The 10,640-nt window shown below is 34.7% G+C and overlaps 2 protein-coding genes across 2 annotated transcripts; one reads left to right on the forward strand and one right to left on the reverse strand.

The window, feature by feature from the left end:
- Positions 1–77: 77 nt before the first annotated feature.
- Positions 78–3,758, forward strand: LOC113850481 (protein SIEVE ELEMENT OCCLUSION C). Its single transcript, XM_027481043.1, has 7 exons — positions 78–200; positions 829–936; positions 1,020–1,465; positions 1,898–2,010; positions 2,107–2,234; positions 2,566–3,054; positions 3,147–3,758. Exons 1-7 carry the CDS (start codon positions 78–80, stop codon positions 3,756–3,758), a joined length of 2,019 nt encoding a protein of 672 aa, XP_027336844.1.
- A 385-nt stretch (positions 3,759–4,143) lies between these two features.
- LOC113851311 (putative multidrug resistance protein) lies at positions 4,144–9,027 on the reverse strand. The gene is made up of 7 exons (XM_027481774.1): positions 8,842–9,027; positions 8,507–8,561; positions 7,894–8,099; positions 7,365–7,822; positions 6,670–7,210; positions 4,620–6,556; positions 4,144–4,531 (listed from the first exon to the last, which is right to left on the reverse strand). Exons 1-7 carry the CDS (start codon positions 9,025–9,027, stop codon positions 4,144–4,146), a joined length of 3,771 nt encoding a protein of 1,256 aa, XP_027337575.1.
- Positions 9,028–10,640: the final 1,613 nt, after the last annotated feature.

The following is a 10,640-nucleotide window of genomic DNA, read 5'->3' on the forward strand; positions in this document are numbered from 1 at the left end:
CATGTCATGCTATTTCACGTTTTTTCAGCTTTGAATTTCCATAGAAACACTCCATTTCCTTGTTCTGAATTTCAAACATGCTAGATGATATTCTTATAAAGCAGCTCCTCCTAACACACGATCCAGATGGTCGCAGGCTGGATTCTGAGACAATGCTCCATGCTGTCGGCAACATTATGTTTCATGCTTCCACAATAGTGGTAAATTTTACGCCCTTCATACTCTTCACCATTTTTTTTTCATTAGAATATACATTTAGTTTCTATAATTAACCTTAGCTACAATAATTTTTATATTTTAAAAGAAATACACTTTAACTTCTATAAGTGTTTTATTATATTTTAAAATAACATTAATAGAAATATTAAATATTAAAATTAATTTTTATGAATAATGTTAACAACTAAAATATAACAAAATACTTATATAGTAAATTTTGAGATGTCTTACATTGATAAGAATATAGTCAAAATATTTTTTACAAGACTTAAGTAGTTGTATTTTTTTGAGTTAATTTTTGAAAATGAGTCTATTTTAGAATTTAGAGTTTTTTTAGTCCTTCTATGAGTTATAAGTATTAATTCATAAATAAGTGTTAACTATAAAGATTAAATATATATTTTAATCATTTTTTTTTCATCTCAGTAACTAGGAATTCATTAATTTTTTGTGAATACATATTAATTAGAGTACTAGGAGGACTCAAATAAATACAGCCATTAATACTAGGAATTCGTTAAACTGAAGGTGGCACAAAAATACATTAATACATTACCTGCATTGGAGTTTTCAGATTATGAATCTATGATTTCAATTGACTTGTTTCAGGTGGCTTCTAATTTGTATTCTGCTTGCTTTCAGAAGAATGATATAAGTGAAATTGAAACGCTTGGTTCTTGTGAACCAATTGGATACATCATTACAAAAATACGCAAGGTACTTCACATTCCTTTTGTTGACTATGTTAGTGCATGTACATGCACTTACAGATATGATTAAAATGGCTTTTTTATTGGCAGATACTCTGCAAATGCTGTCGAGAAGGTGATACCAACCCAAAGATCATGAGTTTGTTTGATTTGATAGGGAAGTATAGCTGGGATGCAAAAGTAGTTTTAGTACTTGCTGCTTTTGCTGCAAAATATGGTGAATTTTGGCAACTTATGGAGCTATATCCTGGTAATACTTTGGCGGTTTTAATTTCAAGAGTTAAGTTGATGCCCTGCAACTTAAGGCCTCTGCAGCTACAAATCAAGGCATTGAGCTTGTTGGTTAAGACTATGATGGATGTGGCAATGTGTATCATTAAGTTTGAATCCCTCCCCTTTCAACATGTTGGGCAGGGGAATGACATATTCCATGTCACAAAGTCTCTAATATACGAAGCTGTATACTGGATCACTAGAAGCTGTTTGGCATGTTTTTCTCAAGTCATGGATTTCACAACCAAGAAATATGATCAAGTGCATGTTTCTTCTCTTGAAGCTCAAATCAATAATGTCAAACATATATAAATCTTGGGTTTAAATACATTTTTTATTCCTATATTTTACTTCAATTTGATTTTGGTTCTAATACAAAGTTCTAGTCTTAAAAATTATAGTTTTGGTCCTTGTTAGTTATTACCAACAATATGCTAAAACATTTAGCCTATGAAGTACAACCATTTGGACCAATGTCTGATATTTGGATGGAATTAAATCAAAACAGAATAGAACTACATGGACCAAATATTTAACAAAATCAAAATAGAGGTCAATTATGGGAACCAAAAAAATTTATTTTAAACCTAATTCTTTTTATTAATTTGACATAGTGACTCAAAAATTATTTGCAGCTTAAAATGCATGTAAAAAATTGACTTGGGATGCTGTTTTGATGCATTCAAATATTTCAGGTATTCAGATTCATCAATAATTGCTGCCTGGGAGCTCTCAAGTTTGGCGTATAAGTTAAGTGACATATGCAGCATTCTGAGAGGACAGGTGGATCTGTGTCAAGAGGAAATAGGTTACTTTTTGGCTTCATAGTAGTGCTTATAATGGTAGGTTTATTAAACAATTGTGAGTTAAGCACTAATATCAGTGATTTATAATAATGTTTCAGAAAGAAACTTGTATGACAGGCTGTTGAATCTTGATTGCGAGGATCACATTGATAATCAGAAGGTTCTCACTTTATTTTTTCCCTCCAAGAATTACTTGCCATTGAAGGATTGCTCAAGACAAGTAAAGGTATTATGTTGTGGTTGTGCTAAGAAAGATTTTGCCTTTATATTCGGAAGAGTTAGATCAATAGGTGCGTGTATAATATATATTTCTTTTTTATTATTTCATTTATTTTTAAGAATGAATATGCTAGCAAATTAAACAATTTTTTAAGAAGGAATCTTTTGGAGTATTTTAACAAATCACACACACTCACAAGGGTTTCTAATATACTTGTTAACAAGATATAATTTTGGATTTGTTAAAATGTTCCCAAAGGTGTAACTTGTTATTTTAACGTACTTTCTAAAAAGCAAGCCTTGTGAATCTTCTAATTTTCATTCTCTGTAATCTACAGCTTGGTCTGTCTGAATTGAAAAATAAGGAAGTGCTATTCTTTATTTCAAAGCCACATCTACACACCATGGAAGAAATATTCTTAATGGTTCAGCAAACAAGTGATCATCCTCTAAATGAGAGGTTGAGGGAAAGTTATAAGATTGTGTGGGTTCCCCTTCCATCTTCTGATACATGGACTGATGCTGAAGAGAATAGTTTTAATTTTCTGTCAGATTTCTTGCCTTGGTATGCTGTTAGAAGACCAGGGGAACTTAGCTCAGCAGTGGTGCGGTACATAAGGGAACAATGGAACTATAAGGATGAACCCATCATGGTAGCTCTGGATTCAAATGGGAAGGTCACAAATTACAATGCTCTTGATATGATCAAGATTTGGGGAGGTTTATCTTATCCCTTTTCGGCTTCAAAAGAGGTAGAACTCTGGCAAGACCAGAATTTGACAATGCAACTTTTGCTGGATGGTGTCAATCCTCTCCTTGCATACTGGGTAGGAGCCTCATTCATAGCATATTTTGATACAGATTTTAGCAGTTTTATCATATGTAACATGCCTAGAATTTACATTGTACTGTGTGTCAGGTTGAACAAGGCAAAAATATTTGCCTTTATGGGAGTGTAAACATGGTTTGGATCCAACAATTCAATGATAAGATAACTGAGCTCAAACTAGCAGGTCTGCAGCTGGAAACAATATACGTTGGTAATAGTCTCAGTCAGTTAGGTGAAGATGTTAAAATTGTTAAAAATATAATGGCAGGTAGCGGTGAAATAAATCTCAGTGATCCACTTTCCTTCACAAATGTACAATTATTTTGGCTTCGGTTGGAGAGTATGAGAAGATCTAAACTGAGATTAGGAAGGACACCAAGTTCTGATCAAATACTAGAAGAGTTGTCAGTTTTGCTTGACATGACTGATAGAGAAGAAAATTGGGCAGTAATTGGAAGTGGAAGTTCAAATGATGTTTTTAGGCTTCAAGGGGTGCAAGTGATGGAATTCTTAAGGAACTGTTCTGAGTGGGGAGAATTGTCGGGTGCACAAAGAAACTTCCTAGATCCTACTTTTCTAGCAGGGAGTTGCACTCACTCTTACTTGGTTCCATCAAGAGAAAATGAAAGACCAAGTCAAGGAACTGTGATTTGTCAAGTGTGCAAGCGTCCCATGAAGAAGTTTGTAGTGTACCAGCCATGAATGGAACAGATACAATAGTTGAATTGAGCTTTGTCTGTTACCACCAAATTTGTCTCCTATTTTTTAGAGTGTCAAGCATTTAGATCCGCCATAATATTGAAATTTCTAATCAGGAGCAAAACCAAATTCAGTTTTATTTTTAATTTAATCGATTTTTTCTCTATTTAATTGAGTACACTAATTTTGGAGGCGTACGAATGTCATCCTCTCCTAATGACAGATAAAATTGCAATTTCACATTTTTCCTATTACTATTGTGCTTGATTTTGTTTTTTCATTGGGGAAACACGAAACACAGGTTCATCCTTAAGCAACGATTTGATATTAATTGCGTACTTTAGCTATATAATAGTACAGAAAATTGCAATCCTACAAATCTCGAGCATTATTTGTACATATCACCCCAACTTGAGTGGCCACGTTGTAGCCTAATCAAGGAGTAATAAGCCCCATTTGATCCAAAGCTCAATAACTCTGAGTGTGATCCTTGTTCCACCACCTTCCCATTTTCAATCACAGCTATGGAGTCAACATTTTGTATTGTTGACAAACGATGAGCTATAATTACACATGTTCTTCCAACCACCATTTTATCCAATGCCTTCTGCACTAGATTTTCTGACACACTATCCAGAGCACTTGTTGCTTCATCTAAGAGAAGGATTAATGGGTTCAAAAGTATTGCTCTAGCAATTGCTATCCTTTGCTTCTGCCCTCCTGAAAGCTGCACTCCTCTTTCTCCACAATAAGTATCATACCCATCTTTCATTGAACTGTTTCAAACAAATTATGTTACTGAAATCAACTAACTTTTCTATGTTCCTATAGCAAGATAAAGAAAGAAAAAAATAGACACTGTACCTTACAAATTCATGCGCATTGGCAAGACCTGCAGCCATTCTTATTTCATCTTCTGATGCATCCTTCTTCCCATACACAATGTTGTCACGTATAGTTCCTGCAAAGAGGGTGGGCTCTTGACTCACCAGGGCAATATATGATCTTAAACTTCTTAAGTTAAATTCTCTAATGTCACAGTTGTCTATGGATATGGAACCCTTCATGGGGTCATAAAATCTTTCAATTAAGCCAATGATGGTGGATTTTCCTGACCCACTTTGTCCCACTAATGCAACTGTTTTGCCAGCTTCAATGTCAAGATTGAGGCCCTTGAGAATCATTTGATCTGGCCTTGCTGGGTATGAGAAAAAGACATCTTTCAGTTTTATATGTCCCTTCCTGGTGCTTTTGAACTTTCTAAGTCTAGGATCTTCAGGTTCAATCTGACTTTTCCTATCTAGTATTGCAAATATTGAACTAATGGCCCTTCCACTTTTAGCTATGTCAGAAGTTGTGCTTCCTGTCTCAGCAATTTGTCTACCAGTGCCCATCAAAATGAGGAAAACTTGCAAAAGATGTTTTGATTCTAGTAACCCTTGATTAAGCAATCGGCCTCCATACCAAAAGGTCAAAGTTATAGATGCTGTTGTTACAAAATATGACGCTGACAATGTGGAACCTGAAATCCATGATTGCCTGATGCTTTCCTTCTTGGGGCCTTCCATAGCAGTTTTGAACAAATTGAGTATCTTTTTCTCAGATGAGAATGCAGCAATAGTCCTGTGGTTGACTGTGGCTTCCATTGCTAATTGACTACCCTCTCTTTGAGCCTTCCGCGCTTTGGCTGCCATACTTTTCATGAGAATGCTTTTTGAATAGAAACATGCAATGATCAAAGGCTGCATTGCGATCATGACACTGGCCACCCTCCATGTGACAATCAAACTAAGTACAAAAGCCAAGAAAGCCATTACAAAAACCTGAACTACCAATGACATTCTTTCTGCTACAAGGGATCGAACCAAGTTAGCTTCAGTTGCCAAACGTGCGCAAATTGCTGCACTGCTGTTCTCTTCTTGGTCAAACCATCCTATCTCAAAGGTCAGCACCTTCTTTAGCAAAACTTCTCTCACCCTTTTTAGCAAGCGCTCTCCCATGATGGTAAAATTGTAATGTTGAAGGAGGCCTGAAATGAAGTTGACAATGGCTATGCAGCAAAAGATGGCTGAGTATAACCTGATTTTTGATTTGATAAGAGAGTTATCTTTTATAAAGTAAACGGATGCAACTATTCCCAAGCAATAGGAATAAATTGGCTGACATATTCCTGAGCCAATGGCCCCTAAACACCCAAGCAAAGCATGCTTCCACTCAGGGGCATTCATTCTTAGTAAACGCCATTGGGGGAAGTTTTCATGGGAAGATTTCTCTAAGTTTTCATTGTTGTAGTCATCATAGCTAGACCCTATAACACTGATTGAATATATGGGGCTAAAAGGCTGTGCTAAGCTAAATGCTTGATGAGTTGGGCTTCTTTGCCAGCTTGAATTTGGACTTGTTAGATTTACCATAGATAAGGGGCTCCTATTTATCTGATGCAACGCATTTTCATTTTGACTTGTTGCTTGTTGCAGTTGTAGCATTTTGCTGTAAATCCCTCCTTGTCCATTGTTCAGTTGGAGTAATTCATCATGGGAACCACACTCAACCACTCTTCCTGATTGAAGAACTACTATTGAATCAGCCTTACGAATTGTGGATAGGCGATGTGCTACGATGATTGTTGTTCTACCTCTAGAAGCCTTATCAAGTGCATCTTGCACCATTCTTTCAGATTGTGAATCCAAAGCACTTGTGGCTTCATCAAGTAGTAGAATTTTAGGTTCTCGTACTAAAGCCCTTGCAATGGCAATCCTTTGCTTTTGCCCTCCTGACAACTGAGTTCCAAGCTGTCCTACCTAAACAACAAATTACAATTTTCTAAGTAATCAAATTAAGCAATATAAACTTGTTGCTAATCAAAATCAAAAGGGGGAGAGAAATATGAAATGGGGAAGGACTCATGACTTACTTGAGTTTCATATCCATTAGGAAGTTTAACAATGAAATCATGTGCATTTGCTGCCTTTGCTGCATTTATAACAGCTTCCATTGAAGCTCCTTCCTTTCCAAATTGAATGTTCTCCCTTATGGATGTTGCAAAGAGAATTGGCTCTTGATTTACCAGTCCCATCTGGGACCTTAACCACTTAAGGTGGAGTGTCTGTATATCATATCCATCAAGCAATATCTCACCATATAAAGGATCATAAAATCTTTCAAGCAAAGAGATCATAGTAGATTTCCCAGAACCACTCCCTCCAACTAGGCCTACTTTTTTACCCGCCTGCACTTTCAAATTGAGTCCTTGGAGAATCAGTGCATCTGGTCTTGATGGGTAACTAAAGTCAACTTCTTTAAACGTGATCTCTCCTCTGGCATGGGTTAAGATCTTTCCTTTTTCTTTGTGAGAACTTATGGTTGGCACTCGGTCAATCATCTCAAAAATCCGAGTAGCAGCTATCGTTGCCTCTAAGATGAAGCCGAAATTTGGTAGTGCACTCATCAGAGACCTATATAGTTTATATCTAAGTTAACACTTAAAGGAAGAGAAGTACATTTTTTTCTCCAAATGATACATATTTCAGCACCCTTAAAAACATACAAATATTTAACACTTAGAAAAATAATTGGAAAGAAGAGGGAAAAAATTCTGAAGATACTCACAGTCCACCCCAAATGATACATATTTCAGCACAAAACACAGGACCACCACTTTCTCCTTTTGTCCTGACCAGAACACTCCCAACCCATGATTGGAATGCCCAAGTAGCATATAGTAACCCAAAGCTCCCAATAAGCACTCCCTTTGTTTGACCTTGCTTTATGCCAAGCTGCATGGTTTTTTCAAGAGCAGAGCTGAACTCTCTTAGTGTTTGCTTCTCACCTACATATGAATAAACAATGCGAATAGATGAGATTGCTTGTTCTGCTATGCTGCCAGCAACTCCATATGCATCCTTCATTTTCTTTCCCAGCTCTTTCATATCCTTCCCAAATATGATTGCTGGCATGATCATGATGATTGAAAAAGGAAAAGCAGCTACTGCAAGTCTCCAAGAGAGGAAGAGTGCCACTATAAAGCTAGAGAAAAATGCTGAGAGGTGAACCAAACAATTGGGCAACTGCAACAAACAAAAAGAAATTATTTTACCTCACAGGATTCAAAAGAAGAAGAAAGGTTCTATAAATGTACCTTATCAGCCATTGTGTCTTGGATTGTTTGAGCATCAGAAGTTATGGTGGCAATAACTTGGAAGGTTGTGGAAGAGTCAGTTTGCTTGTCAAAGAAACCAACTTCTTGCCTTAGAACTGATTTAAGATATTCAGTTCTCATGCGTGAAGTTTGTCTTTCAGCAGTTCTTGTCCAACATACCCCTTCTGCAAGGTTTCGTGCATTCTCTTGGAATCAATATTGATGCTTATAAGTTATGACAATTTAGGTGCACAATAATATATCCAGGTATATTTGTTACATGGTTTTCAAGCAGCGTTGCTTCAGGTACGATAAAAAGATCAACAATTTAATAGAAAGTTGCTTCAAACTTGCTGTACAACTCGGATTTTGTCTTCTTTTCCAATCTGTTAGTTCTTACTATATGAGAAAATATTTATTTTGTCAACGAAGCATAACTCAATTGGTTTAAGATGGGACATGAATTTAGGCAATTGTCAGTCCATAGAGTCAGGTCATGATATCAATTTGTCAATGTACCCAAAAAATAAAAAGGAAATATAATAGCTTTTTCGGAACAGGATTTTTCTCATATATTTGGACCCAGCAAAATGCAAATATCAGAATTACTTACCAATAAAAGAAGATAAAGCAACCCCAATAGCAACACCCAGCAGCCTTAGAGCGTACTGAAAGAATGATGACAGAACTTTGTCAGATTAAACAAATGAAATTTGGGAATATAATAAAAACTATATTGAATGTCATCATACCTACTACTAGCAAGAAAATTAACTAAAATCATGACTTCTAGCTTTTTCAGGAATCACAATCATACAACAGAAAAGGGATGGTATCATGGCAATTTTACACATCATTTTACTACAGACTAGAATTACTTCAGTGATTATTTTGATGTTAGCATTGAATGAGAAACATTACTGATATACTCAGGTACTAATTAATCACCTTGTCTACAATATGGTTAGACACGGAATTTTCAGATCCACCTTCATAATCATCTATCAAACTTCCAAGAACAAGCATTGTGATAGGAGTTTGTAGGCCACCCCCAACGCAACCCAAAATCCCAAAAAACAATAGCAACTTGTCAATGCCATCTGCATAACGAAAAAATCCACCTTTGTTTCTCATGCCAACAGCATCACAATTAAGTGGGATATCTATGCTCTTAATGTTACTCAATACCTTGTTATAATGGTAGTTTTGCTCGTTTAGTGTATCAATTTTATATATTGTGATTGAGTTATATACATTAAATTAACTTTGGCCGGCATTTGTTGGCTAATGATGAAATCCTTAATTCTTGTCACATTATGAGACATTATAGTATGAACAATGCACTGTTCTTGCTTATGTTCATTTGGTTTTACTTGTAGTTTTGATCACAACCAACACCTATAATGTCCACAAATCAACGACGAAAAAGTTTAGGTAGAGGACGAATCACCCCTAATCATTATCATTGAGCCTATCGAAGTGTTATTGAAAACTAGGATTAATGGATCATTGTGATTGGTAAGATATTGAGTCATAGTATTCTACACAAATTTGATACTACTAGTACTAAACTAGATGTTACATTAATGATTAATCTAATCAAATCTTAGTCAGTGACGTGTTGGCTCTTAAGTTTTATACGCACCCTTTCATTGTATTATCCTGAAATTTTAATAAGAATACAAGTTCTCCATCTTCCGCTAATTCCTTGTTTGTCCTCACTGCCATCATATTTGATGAATAAATATAAAAGTTGCTTTTGTGTTTAATGTACACTATATTTTATTTAATTTGTATAAAAAGTACTTTTATGAATTAAATAACCAAAATAACTAACAAACCATATTGCTGAGCAGTTAATAATAGCGTTGTACCATTTAAAAAGTATTCAGAGACATTATAAAAAAAAAAAAAGGTTTCAGAGAGGAAAAACAGTATAGTAAAACCATAAAACAAATTTGTGTTTTATGTGATTTTGGGGGTTAATTTTGTTCCACATGCATTGAATCGAAATTATAAAAAAAATAGGGATACTTAATGATGATGGAACAGGGCCCAGAACAGAGATGGTGTCCGTACAAATGGTGTTTCCAAATTCCAAAGTGGTTCAGTGTTGAAGCTTTAAATAAACTTGCCATTTTGATGGGATTCTAAAACGGAAGGTAAATTATTTAAGGGATGGGTCCAAGTGGCCAACCGTGTGGCCTTGATTGCGTCAAAAGTGAACCCACGCATGCCTCTGCCACAGTTTCCACGGACCATGTTCCATACTCTCTACTTCCCATTATATATCATTTTTACTCGTTACTGATGTCCCCTAAAAATACAATAAATAACCTTATATTTTTAACTAAATTTTTTTTTTTTAACATTGTAAAAAGTGTATTGAAATATGAAAATTATTTTAACTCAACTTATGATGTTAAATTTCAATCTTATTCGCTTTAATTCATGAAAATTTTGTAGTAAAAAAGTTAGAAATTATTAGTTCTCTGTTTTTTTAAATAAAATAAAATTAAATCTATTTATTAACATACATTTTATTTTATTTTTTAAAATATATTTTAAAAATATTTGAAATATATAATTTTTTTTTAAAAAATGTTTTTTTATTTTAAGTTAGTACCAAATTTGAAATAATTTTCTTATTTCAATACATTTTGCAGATAAACAAACAAAACTTCATGCTATTATTTAAGTAGTTATTATAATGTCTTCATCTTATAAAATATCTTTCTATACTCTTT

Source organism: Abrus precatorius, unplaced genomic scaffold (assembly GCF_003935025.1).
Source record: "Abrus precatorius isolate BTA unplaced genomic scaffold, Abrus_2018 Scaffold9, whole genome shotgun sequence".
Lineage (NCBI taxonomy): Eukaryota > Viridiplantae > Streptophyta > Magnoliopsida > Fabales > Fabaceae > Abrus > Abrus precatorius.

What these genes read in the sequence shown, in the direction of transcription:
- LOC113850481 (XM_027481043.1), top strand. Translation starts at nt 78, where the DNA reads ATGCTAGATGATATTCTTATAAAGCAGCTCCTCCTAACACACGATCCA. An exon ending in TCATTACAAAAATACGCAAG is followed by an intron (nt 937 to 1,019) that starts GTACTTCACATT and finishes TTTTATTGGCAG; the next exon opens with ATACTCTGCAAATGCTGTCG. An exon ending in ACCAAGAAATATGATCAAGT is followed by an intron (nt 1,466 to 1,897) that starts GCATGTTTCTTC and finishes CAAATATTTCAG; the next exon opens with GTATTCAGATTCATCAATAA.
- LOC113851311 (XM_027481774.1), bottom strand. Translation starts at nt 9,027, where the DNA reads ATGAGAAACAAAGGTGGATTTTTTCGTTATGCAGATGGCATTGACAAG. An exon ending in CTAACCATATTGTAGACAAG is followed by an intron (nt 8,562 to 8,841) that starts GTGATTAATTAG and finishes TCATTCTTTCAG; the next exon opens with TACGCTCTAAGGCTGCTGGG. An exon ending in AATGCGCATGAATTTGTAAG is followed by an intron (nt 4,532 to 4,619) that starts GTACAGTGTCTA and finishes TGTTTGAAACAG; the next exon opens with TTCAATGAAAGATGGGTATG.